The sequence below is a fragment of the Muntiacus reevesi genome, chromosome 7, assembly GCF_963930625.1.
Source record: "Muntiacus reevesi chromosome 7, mMunRee1.1, whole genome shotgun sequence".
NCBI classification, from domain to species: Eukaryota; Metazoa; Chordata; class Mammalia; order Artiodactyla; family Cervidae; genus Muntiacus; species Muntiacus reevesi.
The window spans coordinates 65963060-65985352 of NC_089255.1; the positions used below are offsets into that span (position 1 = coordinate 65963060).

A 22293-nucleotide genomic window follows, 5' to 3' on the forward strand; every position below is an offset into this window, starting at 1 on the left:
ATCACCAGCTCTCAGAGCCTACTTAAACTCATGTCCATTGAGTCAGTGATGCCATCCAACCATCTCATCCTCTGTTCTCCTCTTCTCCTCCCACCTTCAATCTTTCCCAGTATCAGGGTCTTTTCTAATGAGTCAGTTCTTCGCATCAGGTGGCCAAATATTGGAGTTTCAGCTTCAGCATCAGTCCTTCCAATGAATATTCAGGACTGACTTCCTTTAGGAGTGACTGGTTGGATCTCCATGCAGTCCAAGAGACTCTCAAGAGTCTTCTCCAACACCACAGTTCTAAAGCATCAATTCTTCGGTGCTCAGCTTTCTGTATAGTTCAACTCTCAACATCCATACATTACTACTGGTAAAACCGTAGCTTTGACTAGATGGACCTTTGTTGGTAAAGTTATGTCTCTGCTTTTTAATATGCTGTCTAGGTTGGTCATAACTTTTTTTCCAAGAAGCAAATGTCTTTTAATTTCATGGCTGCAGTCACCATCTGTAGTGATTCTGGAGCCCCCCAAAATAAAGTCTGTTACTGCTTCCATTGTTTCCCCATCTATTTGCCATGAAGTGATGGGACCAGATGCCATGATCTTAGTTTTCTGAATGTTGAGTTTTAAGCCAACTTTTTCACTCTCCCCTTTCACTTTCATCAAGAGGCTCTTTAGTTCTTCTTCGCCTTCTGCCATAAGGGTGGTGTCATCTGCATATCTGAGGTTATTGATATTTCTTCCAGCAATTTTGATTCCAGCTTGTGCTTTATCCAGTTCAGAATTTCTCATGATGTACTCTGCATATAAGTTAAAAAAGTAGGGTGACAATATACAGCCTTGACATACTCCTTTCCCAATTTGGAACCAGTCTGTGGTTCCATTTCCAGATCTAACTGTTGCTTCTTGACCTGCATACAAATTTCTCAGGAGACAGGTCAGGTGGTCTGTTTCCCATCTCTTTAAGAATTTTTCAAAGTTTGTGGTGATCCACACAGTCAAAAGCTTTGTCATAGTCAATAAAGCAGAAGTAGATGTTTTTCTGGAACTCTCGTGGTTTTTCGATTATTCAATGGATGTTGGCAATTTGATCTCTGGTTCCTCTGCCTTTTCTAAATCCAGCTCGAACATCTGGAAGTTCACAGTTCACATACTGTTGAAGCCTGACTCGGAGAATTTTTAGCATTACTTTGCTAGTGTGTGAAATGAGTGCAATTGTGCAGTAGTTTGAGCATTCTTTGGCATTGCCTTTCTTTGGGATTGGAATGAAAACAGACCTTTTCCAGTCCTGTGGCCACTGCTGAGTTTTCTAAATATGCTGGCAATATTGAGTGCAACACTTTCACAGCATCATCTTTTAGGATTTGAAATAACTCAACTGGCATTCCATCACCTCCACTAGCTTTGTTCTTAGTGATGCTTCCTGAGGCCCACTTGACTTCGCATTCCAGGATGTCTGGCTCTAGGTGAGTGATCACACCATCGTGATTATCTGGGCTGTGAAGATCTTTTTAATATAGTTCTTCTGTGTATTCTTGCCACCTCTTTTTAATAACTTCTGCTTCTGTTAGGTCCACACCATTTCTGTCCTTTATTGTATCCATCTTTGCACAAAAATTTCCCTCGATACCTCTCATTTTCTTGAAGAGATCTCTAGTCTTTCCCATTCTATTGTTTTCCTCTATTTCTTTGCATTCATCACTGAGGGAGGCTTTCTTATCTCTCCTTGCTATTCTTTGGAACTTTGCATTCAAATGGGTATATCTTTCCTTTTCTCCTTTGCCTTTTGCATCTCTTCTTTTCATAGCTATTTGTAAGGCCTCCTCAGACAACCATTTTGCCTGTTTGTATTTCTTTTTCTTGGGGATGGTCTTGATCACTGCCTCCTGTGGATTCTAAAAGTTTCGTTGAGTGTAGATCTCATGTTAGTGTATTGCCTATTCCAATTTTTTAAAAAAGTGAGTGTACCTCACACTAGCAATCAAAGAAATGCAAATAAAAATTATCACCTGTCATATTAGTGAGGGTTTAAAAATGCTAGTGAGAGTTCCCTGAGGCAGGCTTTCTCATTTACTGCTGGCTGCAGTATAACTTGGCAGGCATAATCATTTTGAAAAACGGTTTGGAAATATGCATCAAAGGGTCTTAAAAATGTTCATGCCCTTTGATGTAATAATTTTACTTGTAGGAAACTGTTGTCTTGCAGTAATAACTAATATAAATATGTTTATTATTTAGAAGACAGAAAGTTAAAAATCTTCCCAATGTTTTGTAAGAGGAGGGAAGGTTAATAGACGTTGATACACATGACAAAATAACAAAAATGAAGTTTTAGTGACAAGAAAGAAACTGCTCACAATGTAATAATAAGTGAAAACAAGGGGTTAAACTGTGTGAGAGGTGACTACACGCGGTATTATCACACTACATAAAAACTTTAAAAAGGTGAAGGATCTATATATGACAAACCCACAGCAAGCATCACCCTCAATGGTGAAAAATTGAAAGCATTTCCTCTGAAATCAGGAACAAGACAAGGATGCCCACTCTCACCACTACTATTCAACATAGTGTTGGAAGTTTTGGCCACAGCAATCAGAGCAGAAAAAGACGTAAAAGGAATCCAGATAGGAAAAGAAGAAGTGAAACTCTCGCTGTTTGCAGATGACATGATCCTCTACATAGAAAACCCTAAAGACTCTTCCAGAAAATTACTAGAGCTAATCAATGAATATAGTAAAGTTGCAGGATATAAAATTAACACACAGAAATCCCTTGCATTCCTATATACTAACAATGAAAAAACAGAAAGAGAAATTAAGGAAACAATACCATTCACCATTGCAACAAAAAGAATAAAATACTTAGGAGTATATCTACCTAAAGAAACAAAAGACCTATACACAGAAAACTATAAAACATTGATGAAAGAAATCAAAGAGGACACAAACAGATGGAGAAATATACCGTGTTCATGGATTGGAAGAATCAATATTGTCAAAATGGCTATTCTACCCAAAGCAATCTATAGATTCAATGCAATCCCTATCAAGCTACCAACGGTATTTTTCACAGAACTAGAACAAAAAATTTCACAATTTGTATGGAAATACAAAAAACCTCGAATAGCCAAAGTAATCTTGAGAAAGAAGAATGGAACTGGAGGAATCAACCTGCCTGACTTCAGACTCTACTACAAAGCCACAGTCATCAAGACAGTATGGTACTGGCACAAAGACAGAAATATAGATCAATGGAACAGAATAGAAAGCCCAGAGATAAATCCACGAACCTATGGACACCTTATCTTTGACAAAGGAGGCAAGGATATACAATGGAAAAAAGACAATCTCTTTAACAAGTGGTGCTGGGAAAACTGGTCAACCACTTGTAAAAGAATGAAACTAGAACACTTTCTAACACCATACACCAAAATAAACTCAAAATGGATTAAAGATCTAAATGTAAGACCAGAAACTATAAAACTCCTAGAGGAGAACGTAGGCAAAACACTCTCTGACATAAATCACAGCAAGATCTTCTATGACCCACCTCCCAGAATATTGGAAATAAAAGCAAAAATAAACAAATGGGACCTAATCAAACTTAAAAGCTTTTGCACAACAAAGGAAACTATAAGTAAGGTGAAAAGACAGCCCTCAGATTGGGAGAAAATAATAGCAAATGAAGAAACAGACAAAGGATTAATCTCAAAAATATACAAGCAAATCCTGAAGCTCAATTCCAGAAAAATAAATGACCCAATCAAAAAATGGGCCAAAGAACTAAACAGACATTTCTCCAAAGAAGACATACAGATGGCTAACAAACACATGAAAAGATGCTCCACATCACTCATTATCAGAGAAATGCAAATCAAAACCACAATGAGGTACCATTACACGCCAGTCAGGATGGCTGCTATCCAAAAGTCTACAAGCAATAAATGCTGGAAAGGGTGTGGAGAAAAGGGAACCCTCTTACACTGTTGGTGGGAATGCAAACTAGTACAGCCACTATGGAAAACAGTGTGGAGATTTCTTAAAAAACTGGAAATAGAACTACCCTATGACCCAGCAATACCACTTCTGGGCATACACACTGAGGAATCCAGATCTGAAAGAGACACGTGCACCCCAATGTTCATCGCAGCACTGTTTATAATAGCCAGGACATGGAAGCAACCTAGATGCCCATCAGCAGATGAATGGATAAGGAAGCTGTGGTACATATACACCATGGAATATTACTCAGCCGTTAAAAAGAATTCATTTGAATCAGTTCTAATGAGATGGATGAAACTGGAGCCCATTATACAGAGTGAGGTGAGCCAGAAAGATAAAGAACATTACAGTATACTAACACATATATATGGAATTTAGAAAGATGGTAACAATGGCCCTATATGCAGGGCAGAAGAAGAGACGCAGAAGTACAGAACAGACTTTTGAACTCTGTGGGAGAAGGTGAGGGTGGAATGTTTCGAAAGAACAGCATGTATATTATCTGTGGTGAAACAGACCACCAGCCCAGGTGGGAGGCATGAGTCAAGTGCTCGGGCCTGTTGGGCTGGGAAGATCCAGAGGAATCGGGTGGAGAGGGAGGTGGGATGGGAGACCGGGATGGGGAATTCGTGTAACTCTATGGCTGATTCACATCAATGTATGACAAAACCCACTGAAAAATAAATTAAAAAAAAAGGCAAAAAAAAAAAAAAAAAAAGAAAAAAGATACATGTAAAAAAAAAAAAAAGGTGAAGGAAATACATAAAAATGTTACCCGGTGTTGTTTCTGGGTAATTAGACTACGGATAGTTTAAATAAAATAAGATACAAAAAAGTCCCCTTTTTAATGCTTTCCAAACTTCTGACAAGGAACTCAAGTTACTTTCCCAATCCAGGGGAAAAAAAAATATATATGTATATATAAAATTTAAAAACAAAAATGTGATCTAAGTTTTCATGAAAAAATGATGTTTTACCATAAGATATATTTTTGAATGTATCTACTTACTCTTTAGTCTTTGCAAACATAAACATCTAAGGTAGAATGGAGAGTGACTAAAAATTAGAGTACTCTAGAAATACTGGGAGTCATTGGATTGATTTTATTTAAGGTATGGTTAAGGCAAGCATAAACTTCTTCAGTAAGCTTTTCATTCTAACTTAAAAGAGATAGGTATAACTGGGGCGGGGGACGTGTAAGAGGAAGTTTAACATTTTTTATTTTGAGGTTAACATATGGCCTTAGGTAGCCCAAGCAGCAGAATCAGCTCCCTGTGGGACACTGTGGGTGGGTCATTCTCTTCAGGAGAGTGGTTTAGGAGAGATTCAAATGGAATGGCAAGCAGGGAGGGAAGGGGTGGGGGTCTGCCCTGGCAGCCAGGTCAGGCAAGCCCACCCTGGCTTTCAGTGGGTTGGCAGATGGCACAGCCAGATTGTCCCACCAGCCTAGAGCTACTAACTAAAACAATTACATTCAGAAGAGATAAATTCATGCTACAATCAGATTCCTAATGTTAGCAGGGAATGGTGAGGGTAATGCTCTAATTGGTTTAAGTTGTGAACAGAAAACTAATCAGGAATAGAGAAAGGTGCAAACTGGCTTTTATAGGGACACAAGCCACAGACACTGAAAAAATCAACTTTATGCCGCACCACTCTGTTCCCCTCGTAGCCTTGCCATTTGATTCCACTTGAGAAGTGTTTTTTTTTTCCCCTGTTTTTTTGTTTTGTTTTTTTAAACTTTTACGTATATATTTTCTTTAAACCAGACAAAAGCAAATTTGGGGAACTTGGGCCCAATCTAGAAAACAGACATGGTTTTGGTGGGTCTATGCTGTATTTAAAACCTAACAACAGAACTTATATGAGTTGCCTACAGTTAAAAGTTAGGAGATTTGGCATAAAACACAGGATTTGCACTTTTAAGAGAAAGTCAAATTTAGCAACTTTAATAAGTAAGCTGTTATTGTCACATGGCAACAAGTAACTGGAGAAGAGTGACCGATAGCCCTCTGCAATGGCACTAATTTGCCACAGTCCTCACTCGGCCCTTTTGCTCATTTGGATTTCCATTCCTGGTCCCTGTATGCATTCCTGAGGTTTTCCGGTGTGATTCTCCAAACTGGTTTGCCAGCCCTGAGTTGCCTAGGATAAAAAGCCTCTACTGCTACAAAAACTAGATCCAAAGCAACACTTCCTGTAAGTAACTCTGATAAAGATAGACCTGATGAAGAACTTTAAACAAGCTCAAAGAAATGCAGGGAGAGCAAAGAGAGAGATGGCTTTTTGGAAGTCAGATGCTCTATGGGAAACTCTCGATTCTCACAAAGAGCGAGAACGGAGGTCCTGCAAAGACTGGCACCCTATGGGAAACTCTCAGCCTAGTGTTTGAAGCTTAGTAGGAGGTTAATAAATGTTTGTTTCCATCTTCCTAAGAGCAGATGCAGAGCACAGCAAGGAGGAAATGGAGCCAGAACAGTGTAATGCAATGCACAAAAGCACAGCATGCCAAGAGAGAAGAAGAGAGGGGGTAATTGTAGCCTAGAGAGCAGTAGCAGCAACAGAACAAGCCTGGAGAAGTTAGAATGACAAAGCCAGGTACTGTAATAACCGGGAACTTCATAACCACAGCATGATTCTGATAGTTCTTTGCTAGTCACACATCTATATAGTAAGTAGGAGCATAGAGTAGATAGATGAAGACTATATTAATTAGGCAGAGAAATTCAGACAGAAAGTCACACCAAGACACTAGTGATGAGAAAGCATTCAACCCTTTAGTGAAGGATTGTTGGTTAAAACTCATAATAATACACACATATGTAACACATGTGTTACAGAGGAAATATGCAGGATAGCTGTGTGCAGTTGAAGTAAAGAATTTTTATACTTAGGTGAAGTTAAGTTGTTTAAATTTTTTTGTGTGTTTTATTTACCAATGGTGTAGCTTTAGTTACTTTGAAACAATTTAATTCTAAAGCCCCAATTAAAAAAAAATAGTCACTAACTGAAGTAAAATTTCCTGCAGATCATGTCACTGTAGCAATAACCTATCAGAGAATGTTAGACAAAGGGTACTGAACAGCACAATGGAAGGTTATCGCAACTGTGATGAAATTTTTTTCCCTAGTCCTTTACTTAGGGTCATAGGCAACCAGTCACTGTTTATACATAGGGTTTGCCGTGTGTATTTAAATATTTAACAATCTTGAGAGGCAGTGACTGACAATAATATGCAGTGTCCAATATGAGTGCTTAATAAATGGTAAAACAAAATACTGCATGATGAGAAACAGCAGTCAGTAAATCTATTATACTCGAAAATATTTCAAAGCCTAGTAACTAGAAACGCAGAAAAAAGCAAACATAATGTGTTGGCTAAATTATGATAATACAGGAACCTTTATATTCACTAAAAAGTTTACTGAAATCATTTTCTTTTAAATTGCTTAGGGGGTTGAGAGAAGGTATGGGAAAGGGGAGAGAGTGTGGGTTAAAACACACACACAACTTTTTTTTTTGAACCACGTGGAAGTCTGCTGACGACAGACCGGGTTGCTACATCCTGCACAATGGAGGGGTGCTCCAAGTGCCTTCAAAACTCCCTCTAATCCAGTGCCAATTGGCAAAGGCCTCCAAATTTCTAGACTTCTTCAAGCTTTAAAGGACTGGGGTTTGGAAGAGGAGGCACCAGGTGCGCGTGCGGAACCCCTCCGAATGTTTGCCGCGACACGGTGACACCGGGGAAGCAAATGCTCCCAGGTCCGGAGAGCAGGTTCTTTATCCACAGCTAGCTAACCCGAGGAAACGAACTGAGGCTTGGGGACCTAAACCGCCGTGCTTCCGGGGATCTCGCGCAGCCTTCGGCCGCCGGACAACTCGGCGACCTGGGCTGAGGTGCCCGCGCTCTTAAGTTTGGGGAAGGAAGCGAGAGGAAAAAAAATAGAGCTGCTCCTTTAAGAACTTCCTTTCCCTTTTACTCTATGTTTACATAACACGGGGGCGAGCCGCGGCTGGGCCGGAGCGGGGCGGGGAGCGGGGCGGGGAGCGGGCCCGGGCGGCCCCCCGCGCCGGGGAGGGGGCGCCGGCTGGGCGGGGGCTGCGGGCGTCCCGCGGAGGGCGGGGCGGCTCCCACCTGCCCGCGCGGGCGGGGCGGCCCTGCGGTCCGGCCCCCGCCCCTCCCCCGCCCGCTGCCCCCGCCCCTCCCCGGCTCGCTCCCTCCTTTCCTCCCTCCCGCCGGGCTTCGGCGGCGGCGGCGGCGGCGGCGGCTGCGGCGCTTGGCGCGGTGGGTCTCCCTGCTGCCCGGTCCCATTTGTTGCCGAGTCCAGCTCGGGGCAGCCGCGGCGCGCGGAGCTCCAGAGAGCCCGGCAGGGCAGCCACGCAGCCACGACGGAGCAGCCGCGGGACTGGCCGCCTCGCGCCCCCTTCGCCGCCGTGCCCTTCCCCGGCGCGCTCACTCCCTTCTCGGGATGGGATTGTAGCGGCGGCGCGGACTCGGCGGGGATCGCGGCGGAGGCGGCGGCGGCGGCGGCCGAGCAGGGCTCCATGTTTTCCCCCGGCCAGGAGGAGCACTGCGCCCCCAATAAGGAGCCCGTGAAATACGGGGAGCTGGTGGTACTGGGGTGAGTCCGGGGATCCCCGACCAGGGGAGGTTGGGGGCGGACAGCAAGCGCTCCGGGCTGGATGGCCGCCGTGCACCCACATCCCGGAGCAAGGCTGTCGGGGTGGTTTGGGGGTTCTCTGGCCATCGGTAGGGCGCTTGGGCCGGTAGGAGCGTCTCGGAGGGCTGGGACGGCGGGAGTGGGGGTGGGATGCCCCCATCCGCGCGCGCCGGGCTGCGGCGGGCACAGGGATGCGCTATCCGCGCCGAGGACGGTGGCGAGGGAAGTGGCGGAGTGCGGTCAGCCCGGGGCGAGGGCAGCGGCGGGGACTGGGGCGACCTCGGAGCCCCGCGGGGCGTAGCGTTCGGGGACCAAGTCCTCTGCAGGACCGCGGGGGCAGAGGCTCGACTTCCCCGCGTGCCCCGGGCCGGGTATCGGGGATAGGGACCAGGGTTGAAGCACAGCCGTCGTGGGCACCTCGCGGTGTCCGAGGACCACCCCGCCACCGTGGCGAAAGTGAGAGGCCCCCAGGGTCCCTCTGCTCACGCTTACTGTGAGCCCCGGGCCCGGAACTCCAGGCGCGGCACCGGCGGCTCGGCGCTGCGGGCAGTGGGATCCGCGCGAGGGGCGTCCGCGGGCAGCGCCTTGCATATTGTTATGGTGACCGCCGCGGCCCCGCAGCCCGAGGGCAGTGAACTGTCTGCGACCCGGGCGGCCGGGCCGGCCCACGACTCTCTCCGCCCGGAGTGTCGTGGAGCGGGCAGGAAAGCCGCTGCGCCCGCCGGGGCTCCGGGGCGCGCGGGGCTGCATCCTCTCTGGCCCTCGGTCCTGGGATTCGGCCTCGCAGATGTCCTCCCAACGGCGGGGAGCTCGCCAGCCTCTGCTCCCTCTCGGCTTGTGAAAACCACATTCTGAAGATAGTAATTATCTACAATCTTTAAACGGCAGCAATTAGAGACTTCATCTACTTCCTGAGTTTCCTTGTGACATTTCTATTGTTTACCCTTAATAAGCCTAGAGAGAGGCTTCGCTGGGATTAAAGCAGGATAAAGTGGGCAGTGAAAGGGGAGCAGAATGGGGTGGGGGAAGTGCGGTAAATTCGGGAGAAGGAGCAATTTGGGTTTAGCCTTGGAAAAGAAAAGAGAAAGGATTATTTTTTCCTTTGGATCTGCCACTCTCGGAAACCCGCGCTTTTGTCCTCCTCTCTTGCAAGACTTGTGTTCTGAACATTACGGGTGCTGAAAGGTAGGCTTAGCACTCATGTGAAGAGTCATGGGTATGGAAAAACTCAGGGCACTCTGAAAAATGTGTTTTGATAACTGATTACCTTGAAGTAAGTGCCGACTTGAAGATAATTTTAAAGCGACGAATTTTTAAGAGAAGCTTCCAGACACAGCCCAGCTCAAAGTTGCCCAGTTTGGTGTACTTTGTAGCTACAGTGTTAGGCGGAGTATCATTGGAAAGCTCATTTACCTATTTGGAAGCTGTCTGCACATAAGCATTTTTCTCATCTGCATCTAATTGCACTTAAAAGCCAAACATCAAGATTCAGTGGAAGGAGAGAGGACTGGCAGGCAAAAAGCTAGAGTTTAGCTTGTCTTATGTAACCTCAGCCCAGCCTAATTTTGTGCAGTTTGGTTTTGTTTGTGTGGCTGGCTTCAAAGTATGTTTAACATTGTGAACCTGACATGAAAGATTAACTTAGGCCAGGACTTTATCTCATTATTTCCTTTTGAGGAAATAGTCGTTGAGATGTTTCATGAAAGCAGGGTGTGAGTGGGTCTGGAGAGGGTTTGTGTTCATAGCTGGAAGTGCAGGACATTCCAAAACGCCAAAAAGGATTGTTCCCCTGAATTGTCCTCCGATCAGGCTTATACTAAAGCAGGCTATGTAAATACTTTGCCGGCTGCATGTGCTCTGTTATTTACAAAGGTTTTTCCAGGAGACACTTAGTATGATGGAATTATGTGTTAGTTGCTCAGTAGTGCGGGACTCTTTGCAACCCCATGAACTGCAGCCCACCAGGCTCCTCTGTCCATGAGATTTTCCAGGCAAGGATACTGGAGTGGGTTACCATTTCCTTCTCCAGGGGATCTTCCCACCCCAGGGATCAAACCCAGGTCTCCTGCACTGCAGGCAGACTCTTTACAGACTGAGCTACAAGGGAAGTCCATGACAGAGTTAACACTGATATTAATATTTTAGGCCACTCAGCAGTTTGTGTGCACCTAATATGTGCCAGCACTGTTTAGGCGTGGAGGATCCAGAAGTGCACAGGGGGCTATATCACTGTAGTGTGGAGTGGCAGATATAACCAGAAGGAAACATGTAAACAAATGAATAATAAATGGCAGTTTCGGGCGCTGCCAAGTTCTCAACAGAAATGGGTTAGCTTAGGAGACGTCTGCAATAGGCAGGTCTTGCCTTCTTTAGCTGGGAAGGCAGGGAAGGTTTCTCTGAGGAGGTGAAAGGTAAGTTGAGACCAGGCTCTGAGAAGATGCTAAGTTTGGTTTTTCAATACGTGAGAAGAATTGGGGCCATTTTCTATTTTTGAGAGTAGTTCTCTGACTCTCTAACAATATTGAACACACTGAAGAATGTGGGGAAATAGTGAAAAGGTAGGTAGACTCTAAGGCAACCCTTATTAATCTTTATCCTACCCTTAGGACTTGAGGTAGCACCCTCCCTCTTAAATCACTAGTGATGATCAAATAAAAATTATTATCATTGTTGCATGTCTGATCATCTATAACATAATGTCAGAGTTTCTGGTAGCTTTTTTTATTGATGAAATTAATCTTGAAATCTAAAAATGCCCCATATTAGTATTCATAAAAAGCTTTTTGCTTATACAGTGCATTTTTCATTAAAAAAAATTGTGTGATTGCCCTTTTTTTTCTCTCCTAAATTCTGTAGTAAAATGTTGCTAAGAAATCCTGGAGTGCAGATTGAGGAGCTATATACGTATATGTCTATATTCATACACAAATACTTCTGTGTCTTTTCATGCATTACACAATGTTAAGAGAATCCCAGTTAGGATTTTAGTAGGGTCATCATTTTCTTAGCAACTTGGTAGAGTTTAATTTTTTCATGATTCCAGCCAGTGAATGCATCAAGAGCCACAACTTTTTGCTGTGTCTATTACGCAATGAAAGATAGAGAAATGACTATCTACCTGTCAGGTCTTTTTTGCTGTTCATTTTAAACCTGGCTAAAATGTTAAACTTGGGAAAGTGTGTGAAGATTTGAGAGGTAGTTCGATGCAGTTTGTTGGTAAGAGTATGAACCAGCATTCAGGAGACCTGGACTGAATTTCTCCTTTCTTGCCCACTGGCTTTGTAGTAGTGGCTTAGTCCTTCACTCTCTGGCTTCCCAGTTGGCCCAGTGCTAAAGAATCTGCCTGCCAATGCAGGAGGTGCTGCAGAGGCTGTTTGGGGCAGGAAGATCCTCCGGAGTAGGAAACCCGCTCCAGTATTCTTGCCTGGAAAGTTACATGGATAGAGGAGCCTGGTGGGCTACAGTCCATTGGGTCACAAAGAATGGGACATGACTGAGTACATGCACCCAACCCTCACTTTCTTCCTGTTTCTTTAGCAATAATGAAATATGATTGCATTAGGTAGTTGTCAAGAACCTTTCTGGTTTATATCCTGTAATGTTGGTCAGTGGCTCAAATGTGGAAAACATAGTTAACATAATCGCAGTAGTTTAGCATTCATTGATTTTGTGTATTCCTAAGGTGGTGGTGCTAGAATTTGAATGGGAACTGTGGTTTAATACTGGAAAAGGTCGATTCTGTGATTACTTTTTCGGAAGTTGGTATGTGCAAAATAGGCATTTTTAAAAGTTGTAATGGTATACATATATCTGACACATTGGTGGTAGATTGTACATGAGGGTGTTCAAAATTTGATAAAACTTTCTGTTCCAGGTTTTAGGAGGGCAGTGATGTTTCAAAATTAAGCTCAGTAGGCTAAAATAACCAGCACAAGGAAGAGATAATCTGATGATGAAATTTTAGAACTGAAAGGGCCCTAAGAGGCCATGGTCCATACTTCACTCTTTAATTTTACTGATGAGGAAAGTGAGACTCCCAGAAGGAAGGAGGTTTGTTCAAGTTCATAGTTGAGCTGGATCACTGCACTGCCGGGTCACAGGTCCCCACTTCAGGGCAGATTCCAGCAGTGCTATCAGTTCCCCAAAGCTTCAGCTTTTGTGTAACTTGCATGAGGGAAGCGGAATCTCTTTCTGGATTCAATTTGAAGCATGCAGTTCTCTTGCTGACTAATGGCCCATCATGATTTTTGGAAACATATTGCTTTACTCTTAGTTCCCCTCTCCTCCCTGCTGAATGGATAATGCCTTTTGCAAACCTTTCTTTTTCAGTTGTGCTTCACAAAATGTATTTTTACTGGATCTCTCAACCGAAGGTTTTTAACCTAGAGTTCACAAATGGAATCCAGGGAGCCCTTGAACTGGGATGGTGGGAAAATATATCTTTACTTTTACTGGATTCAAACTGAGATTTAATATTTTACTCCATTATGTGTATAGGCAACAAATAGACCTGCTGCTGGATTTGCTATTTAATACATTAGTCCAGAAATACACACATTATTGTATCACAACTTATCTTTGATAACCAAGTATGATTGACTTCATTTTTAAGCCTTTGTATTATATTTTATACATGTAAAATTATTTTTCTGCAAAGGGCTCAGTATACTTTAAAGACTGCCAGAAGGATCCTTTGCACAAAAAAAGATTAAGAATTTCTGCAGATATGACTCAAAAATAGCATGTTGTAGTTGAAACTGCTCAAGATCTACAAAAGGCTGAAGATCAGGGGGTATGTGTGGTTTTCCCTTTGGATTGCGCAGCATTTTATCAGGTAAGACAAAGAGGGCTGTTGCTGGGAGAGTTTATGTCTTTATTTTTTGAAACAAGCAGCTCCAATTTCTAGATGCTAGTTTTATCTTAACCTTGGCACTGTGCCTTGGCCCCTCCCCTTCGTAGTAATAAGAAACCTTAAAATACATCCTAACACTTTTCCTTTTCTTGTCTTCCTCTCTAATTTGGGCCTAAACATCAAACACCAGTATCCTTTATAGACTGAAAGGTCTTTGAACTTAAAAACAAAGCAAAACAAAAGAAAATCTTTGCTATCTCTCAGTGTTTGGGGTGATCTGAAGAGCACAGATCTGTTTGTGTGGATGGAGTGTCTACTTCTGTAGGCTATAAAGGGTTGTGATGTGACTGGCTTTGAGCTGCTATATTTTCCTTTACTAACTTTAGCCTTGTTTGGAGTATGTGGCTGTCTGTGTGGTTTCTTGTCTGGGTCTCTCAGATTTATTTGTTTCTGTCTTTAACACACCAAGCCTGAAACCTTCATTGGGACTTTTCATTTTCAGTTGTATTTCATCAGGTGGTCCGTATTTGGGGGTGCTTTAGGTAAACAAAAGCAAAACCAGCTTGCTTCAGGTTTTAGTAACTTTGCATGTGTGCATGCTAAGTCGCTTCAGTCCTGTCTGACTCTGTGTGACCCTATGGACTGTAGCCCGCCAGTTTCCTCTGTCTATGAGATTCTCCAGGCAAGACTACTGAAGTGGGTTGCCATGGCCTTTTCCAGGGAATCTTCCCGACCCAGGGATCGAACCCACGTCTCTTAAGTCTCCTGCACTGGCAGGTGGGTTCTTTACCACTAGCGTCTCCTGGGAAGCCCTCCAGCAGCTTTACCAACACATATTGGTAAAATTGGAAAAAGGATGAAACATGTGTACAGAAAAGACCAAAAAACTGAAAACATGTCAGTTGTCATATTTGAAGGAGACCAGCCTTGTCATGTTGAGGCAGAGGTTTTGTGTCTGCTACACAGGAATCAGCAACATGGAGACATGGATTGGCTTTGGAACGGAGACAGTAGCCCTTGATGGAGCTTGTTGATGTGGGAGTAAAATAACTGAACAAGAATTTGCAACAACATCTCATTTAACTAAGGGTTTCTCCTAGGGTGAGCAGAATCTATTTTATAAGAAGAAAATGGAAGGTAAGAATGATTCTGTTAACAGTTCTTATTGAGCTTACTATTACCTTCATCTTCTGGAGAATAAAAATAAGGAGAGCAAAAAGTGCTTCATAGTTCTTAGCTTTGTCTAAATCAGCTGTTCTCAACCACTGTCTCAGCCACCTTCCATGTGATGATCAGTTTTGAGGTATGTGGCCAGTAATTTATGACACATAATAAAGTGTGGATCTTTCAGATGATTCCAAGATGTCTCGGTAATAATGTGACTTTACCTACTTGCATTCTGCTGTGTTCCCCCAAGTGGGAGAGAAAGGGGTGGAGTTACATCAGGCAAGCCAGGAATTTATTCATTCAACAAATATTTAAAGGGATTGTATGCTTCCAGGCACGGGGGATATAGCTAGGCAAGGCGGACATGTGAATTACTGTCTTATTCTTGTCACAACCCTTTAGGGAACAGCTATTACAAATATACAGTTCATTTATTTATTCCACCAATATTTGAGCATCTGCTACACGTCAGATGCTGTCCTTGGCACTAAGGGATGCAGTGAACAAGACAGGTATCATCTCTGAGCATAGGCCGTGATGGGGGAGCACGATGGATCACCTAACCGTGTGCCGGGACAAGAAGAGGGTAGCCAGGTGGAGGTTAGAGGGAACAATTGCTCTAGGAGGACGGACCACAGTATCCTAAGATCCAAAGATGAGCACACATGCTCCTTTGAGGAATGGAGAAAAGTCCCAAATGGCTGGAAGAGAGTGGTTGAAATGAATCATGTGGGCCAGGAGGGTGGGAGGACAAGCCCGGCAGAATTTGGGGCTTTATCCTATGGGATGGGATTCAGTAGCTGGACTGTCAGCTCGGAAACTGGGAGCAGAGAAGGCACTTCTGCAGAACGGGCTGCAGCAGCGAGGGGGTGGAAGGAGAAGCTCAGGCCGAGAGGCACCAGGGCGTGTGGGAGCCAGGATCTCATTCCTGTCCCTCAAGACGTCCAGTCACACCACTGTCCCGGGTTGTGAGTGGGCTGCCACTCATTCACTGACTCAGGAATACTGACCGAGGAGCCCGCTCTGCCCTGGGCACTGGGCTGCCCTGCAGGGAGCTCAGCTTTCAGTGCAAGAGGTAGGCGGTGCAGACGAGCCAGCACCTTGGGAGATACAGCTTTAATTTAGAGAGGGCCCCGGGAAATCTGATGCAGGACACGGGGCAAGAGAGTGCTTGGGTGGCAGGGCAGGGGGGGCTAGTTGGGTCAAGTGCAAGGGATAAGGTGGTGGGGCCCTAGAAGATACACAAATCAGGGGAAACATTTCTCAGAAAGTAATTCTGTGTCCTCTGAGAGCTCCCACCTTTTTCCAGTTTTTTCTTTACTTTCAGCCCTGTCTAAGCCATGCTGGATGGGTTCCACTCTTATGGGCCAAAGGATTCCGAGTAGTCTATCAGTGTTGCATGCTCAGGGTGGTAATTGCATTCTCTAGGGCTCCTTGAGATGATTTGATTTGCTCTTCCCTCCTAGAGGACAGGGTTCCCCCCCTTAGGGTACGAGGTACACCTTTTCAGGTGCATGGGAGGTGGCATTTCTCTGGCACACTGCAGCGTCTTGCTCAACTCAGCCTCATCTCTGGGGCTCAGGGACCATTTCCTCGCTTGGGAAGGGATGCAAATTCCCGAACACAGCTGCAGTTTTGTAAACAGCCCTCCCCACCTGAAGGGCCCAAGTTAAAGGCTCCCTGCAATACTAAACATGTACTTTACTGACATCAGATACTCCTGTTTCAACTTTTTCTTTTTGTTAGTCACCTAGCAGTCATTCTATCACCTGCAGAACGTTCTGCCTGGAAGGGAAGCAGGCCATCTGTTCCCGGTCCACCAGCTGCTGGAGCTGCGCTGCGGTGCACGGGGGTGGGGCTGAAAGGCCGCGGTCATTACTGCGGGCTAACGATGGCTGGGGTGCATGCCTCCTCCTGGATGACAGACCTAATAAGTATGCATTGAGGGTATTTTCAGCAGTAGATTTAAGAGTACTGCAAGTCATTCTTGATTGAGGTTTTATGTCCAGCCTGCATAATGCTTCTCACTTGGAAATGCTTAACTCCATTCATACCCTGCCTTTTTGCTCTGTGTTTAGAATAAGAGCCTCTAGCCTTGTGCTCCTATTCTAATTAGTCCTGGTTTAGCAGAATCCAACCCAAGCAGGCAGTTGTGTGTTTGCCTTCCAGGCTGTTGGTGTGGAACGCCTGTTTACTAGTACCAAGCACCTTCTAGGCGCCTTCAAAGCCCACCTCCCCGCCCCCCCCCCCTTCAGTCTGTACCTGGCCTTCTTGTGCCTCCTGCTGCAGGGTTGTGGGGCCTCTATCTGTCTTCAGAGCTTGTGATGGGTGCGCAAGGAGGGATTTCTGGAGCGCTTGATTGATGAACTGATTACCTTGAGGAAATCCGGCCCTTTTTGTGCAAGGTCCACAAACACAAAGAAGTGTGCTTCTTGCCAGATCCCCAGAAACTTACAGACTGGGTCCTTGCTGTGGTATGTGAGACTGCATTAGAGTTTGGGTGCTTTTATTATAACATGCTCTTGGATAGAATGCAGAATGGAATCTGTCGTTTTGCTCCATAGCTGTTTGTCTAAGGTATGCAGGAGAGCTACTGGAGAGAACAGAGGACTGTACTGTGTGTGTCAGCAATGTATGCTTCTCAACAGGGTTTTGGCATTCTTGAACTATTTCCACATAATAAGCATTCAGTTGTTTGACTCTGTAAACCATTCAGTGAAAGAACTGTATCTAAAGGCCTTGTGTTGAGGTGGACATGACCCGACTTTCCCAGTCGGACTTGCAACCAGTTGGAGATCAGCTAAGAGAACTTGGGGTTTTCACTTAGCCCCATGTTTTTCCCTAAGCATCTGCAAATCAGGCCTGCATGCTGGACCTCTCTGAGGCGGTGACTCCCCTCCCCCTGCATCTGGGCTGGTTTTGTGATTTGCTCTGAACCATCTTTGTGACGGAGGTCTGTGACTTTTGGAGGCTCCCTTAAGGGGTGTTCTAGCCTCCGTTTTTGTTCTCTATACTAATCTGCCAGGCTGCTATATAACAAAACACCATAGGCTGGGTGGCTTGAACAGCAGAAACTTACTTGCTCATAGTTCTGCAAGCTGGAAGTCCAAGATAAGGTGTCAGCAGGCTTTCTCAGGTTTCTCCCGAGGCCTCCCTCCGTGGCTTGCAGATTACTGTCTCCTGCTGTGTCCTCATGTGGCTTTTTCTTGGGTGGGTGCCCATCCTTGGTGGCCCCGCCCCTCATATAAGGACACCGGTCATGTTGGATTAGGGCCCACTTACGTGACCTAACTTAACCTTGATTTTAATCTCTTTAAAGGGGCTTCCCCAGTGCCTCAGTGGTAAAAAAAATCTGCCTGCGGTGCAGGAGACGTGGGTTCGATCCTTGGTTTGGGAAGATCCCCTGAAGAAGGGCATGGCAACCCATTCCAGTGTTCTTGCCCAGAGAATCCCATGGACAGCAGAGCCTGGTGGACTCCAGTCCGGGGTCACAAAAAGTTGGACACGACTGAAGCAACTTAGCACGCTTGCACACACCTCTTTAAAGACCTTGTCTCCTAATACATTCACATTCTGAAATGTACTGAGGCTGAGGACTTCAACATATAAATTCAGTCTACAGCACCTTCTTAGAAGGCAGCTGCCATGTAAAGAAGTCTTGACTGCCCTGCTGGAGAGGATGGCCCTGGCAGGATTACAAAAGGAGAGAGGCCTGGCCAGCCCCCAGCCACTCAAACCGCTCTACTGAGGCAACTGACCTTGAGCAAAGCCATCTTGGCTCCTTGGGCCCATCAAGCTGCCCAGGCCACACCACATGGAGCAAAGATGAGCAATTTCCTTCTCATTCTGCCAAATCAATGAGTTCCAAGTGCTGGTTGTCCTTAGAAGCCGTTGTGTTTGGGGGTGGTTTGTTACACGGCAGTAGACAGCTGAAACACCACAGTATTACACTGGCATGTGGTTCAGTTGTCACATCTGACAGACTAATGGGAATTAATTCACTGAGTTTTTGTTTCCTTCAGGTTATTGATTATTTTAATAAGCACAATTTCAGCCTTTTAGATGAGTTATTCCAAACATTAAGTACTGTATGGCCTGAAAAGCTTAGCTAACAAAAGCATTTGTGGAATAAGTTTATTATGTGTAAGTCATCTGTGAGTCTCTCTACGTTCATTAATCTCCGTAATCAATATTATCTCCTGAAATTCTTTGAGAGCAGGCAGTTGAAGAATGACCCAGCAGAGCTGAAAACCATGCTTCTGGAAGATTGGAGCGTAAGCAGCTTTAACCCCAGGACAGCTCGTGGATGATGGACTTTCAGGCTTTTAAAGGCCACCCAAATGAAATAACAGAACTAGCAGAGATTTGAGGAGGTGGGGAGGTCATCTATACTAACATCCTACAGGTGCAGGGCAATGAAGAGTTCATTTGTATGAGCTGTACCTGTGACTGTCAGTGGTACAAAGGAAGTCTCGTTCCTGGGTCTCTTTCCCCGTGGGTTGTGTGCTGGCTAGGGGGCAAGCAGCGTCAGGAGGTGGCTTGGCATGGTGCAGTGTTCTGCCTTCAGAAGCAGACAGTGTGACTGCCGAGCTGCCAGCCATGAACACTGTCCTCAGGCTGGAGAGAACTATAGGCACAGGCTCTGCAAGTGACTGCCTTCCAGGTGAGCAAGCAGGTTGACATAAAAAGAGGAAAAGGATTCCTGTAGTAGCTGAAATGAATGGAATATCTTAAAATACCCCAAATTCTGTTTAAAAAGTTTCAACATTTGTCATCTGTAATCAGAAGTACTGATAATATAAAATGAAAACTTTTGCATTTAAAATTTATCAACTAAGTGTAAAAGAAATTTAAGTAAATGCCCAAATGGTGTATTTTGTAGCTTTTATAATTTTGTAGATAGTAAAGCTTAAAACTACACTAAAGGGACTTCCCTGATGGTCCATTGGTTAAGGATCTGCCCGATGTAGGGGACGTGGGTTCAATCCCTGATAGGCGAACGAAGATCCCACATACGGCCGAGCGACTAAGCCCAAGTGCCACAGCTAGAGAATCTGTGGACTGCAACGAAAGAGTGCGCATGAAGCAAGGAAGACCCCTAATGCCACAGCTCAGACCTGACGTAGCCAAATAAATAAATACTAAAAAAAAAAAAGAAGAAAAATAAAAACTATACTAAAACTACACTAAAACTTGTACAAATGTATAGGTAGTTATATTTTATTGCACATGTATGGATATATTGAATTAAATGTGAAATTCACTGTGCATACTATAAACTTGGCAGTATCTAAGCGTATGCAGTAAACATTACCCACTCAGTTCGTGTGAGGTGATGCTGTTATGGTTGCTGTTTTGGCGATGCTGATGATCTAACGTTTAGGAACCCACATAAGGAAATGCCCTCCAGGGGCCTGCAACCTAAGGGCAAGACAAATAACTAAGCAGCAAACTACATGTGGTGTCGAGGAGAGATGGATGGAGGGAGCCGTTATTTCAGGTGTGCTGCGTGCAAGATTCTTTTGTGTTTTTCTTAATCAGTCCCAGGAGTTAGATTGCATTATTTGGAAAATGAGGCTTCTGTTCAGGTAACTCACCTTATCAGTGGCAGGGCACATTTGGAAGGTAGGTTTGTATTACTGTGAAGCCTGATTCTTTCCACAGGGTGAAGATCAAACTGAATTGCTGGGAATTGCTGGGAAACTGGGAAAAAAAATCCTGGAAAAGGCAGCCTTTGAGCAGAGTTTTGAAAGTTGGCCTGGATTTTTATAAAGCAATGATAGTAACGGTGTGAGGGTTTAGGAACCTTGAAGGATTTGCCTGGAGATTGAAGTCCTTGGGGAAGGAGGTAGTGTTGGAGGATCATCAACTGGCTGGCATCTTCTCACGCTGGGGATACAGGGGGTGATAACAGTGGTCCCTGCCTTCTTGGAGCTTAGCGTCCATCAGGAAAGAGGAACTTTAAGCAGATTAAGCCTGGGCAGGTGAAATCTTTCTTCTTTTGCCATTGTCTGTGATGACTTAGGCTCACATTTGTATTTTGTTTACAGCTTGGAAAGGGGGCTTCAAGCCCTTCTCCTGTCTGCATTTGCCTGGATTCTCATGTCCCTGTGTATTGATTTTTTTCCCTTTCTGTTTCTTGATCTTCCTGTTAGTCCTGATTAAGGGGAAGACCCTCCACATTCCCTCCATTGCCTCCCTGATGGACCTCAGTCCAACTGGTTACAGCAGCAGCACTGGCTTAGCTAATCTGAAAAGCAAAGGGTCTACAGCAGGCCAGGAAAGGTGTGGTGCCTTTTAATTGCTTATTCTAAGTGTGTTAACTTCGACCAGATGCCAATTAAGACTTGGATGAAACTGTTGACTTAGACCCTTCTGGAAGCTGGTGTGGCTTTATGCTGTTCAGTTTCAACCTTCCTGTGAGGGCAGTTAAGCCTCTTCCATTATAGATGTGAGGTGCACGTGACCCAGGATTTCTCAAAAAAAATACCCTTAACAAAAAATAGACATCCTAACATATCAGATAGTAAAATACTGAAGGACAAATATAGCCTCTTGATGAGCAGTGTTAGATGTTGTATGGGTGAAAAGCAGAGACTTGGACGCTCTGCAGGGAAGTAATTAAATCAGGAGGTTCTGATAATGTAATAAACTACACAAGGGCGAAACTTGAGTGGTTTACACACTAGAATGCCCTTCGATTGAATTATTGTCTTATAATAGTTGTCTGCCCATGTACTACTGTTTTAAATATTAAACAATAGTACAACTCATGTTTTCCCCAGAGGGGAGAGAAGAGACACAAATCTTCATCACCTTAATAATTTGTGTGTCCTCCTCCTACCCACCACCTTCACCTCCCATGACTGTCAAAGCTCCTGTTTTGGGTTTACTAGTTGAGAAATCCTGTCCCTGATGATTAAGCATTCAGCCTCCATGTTGGATAAGAAATAGCACTGCTCCTCTGAGTATGCTGGGAAATCAGCCAGGGTGGTGAGCCTGCTGGCTTCTTTTGCTCCGAGGGGACCCTCTGGAGGAGGAGAAGTTCTCCCCTTCACCCTATCTTCAGGGGCGGCTCAGTGGAGTGGCTTTTCTTTCTGTAGGGAGTATGGGGGTCCCAGCAGGGCTTTTGGTTTCCTGCCGTCTCTCAGCTGCTGTACCATCTTCTGACTGCAGGGGGCAGCACTCCAGGTCCCTTGCACAGTGTGAGATGCCTGTTAGGGCGCCCCAGTCCCTGCGGCCAGCCAGTTGCTGAGTTGCCTGAGCCCTCAGAGGAGTTGATGTCACCACCCTTGGAGAAATGGGGAAGCAGAGATGCCTGGAGATTGAGCTTCACCTAGGATCCTGCGCAGTTATTAACAGTCAAGGATTGGAAGCTCAGGAATTTGAATCCGGGTCTCAGATTCTAAGGCTTGCCCATATTGGACTTCTCGAAGCCTGTACATCTCATGTCATTATTGGTAATACCTTTTGTTTACGATCTGAAGGGTGGAATGCTTCACGTTTGGCATTAGATTCTGAAGTTGTGATTATGACAGTAGAAGGGCAGGCGATTCCCCTCTGGACCAGCCTGGCTGGGGTACACAATGGTATGGGCGACAGCTCCGTGGGGAGCCGGCCCCTCC

General features: G+C 44.9%; 1 protein-coding gene across 1 annotated transcript in view; it reads left to right on the top strand.

The window, feature by feature from the left end:
- Positions 1 to 8195: 8195 nt before the first annotated feature.
- The window catches only part of PELI2 (pellino E3 ubiquitin protein ligase family member 2), a 185017-nt gene continuing 170919 nt past the window's right edge, over positions 8196 to 22293 (top strand). The window contains exon 1 of the mRNA XM_065941457.1: positions 8196 to 8610. Within this exon, the coding sequence (XP_065797529.1) occupies positions 8534 to 8610 (77 nt within the window). The 5' untranslated portion in view covers positions 8196 to 8533. The remainder of the gene's footprint in view (positions 8611 to 22293) is intronic.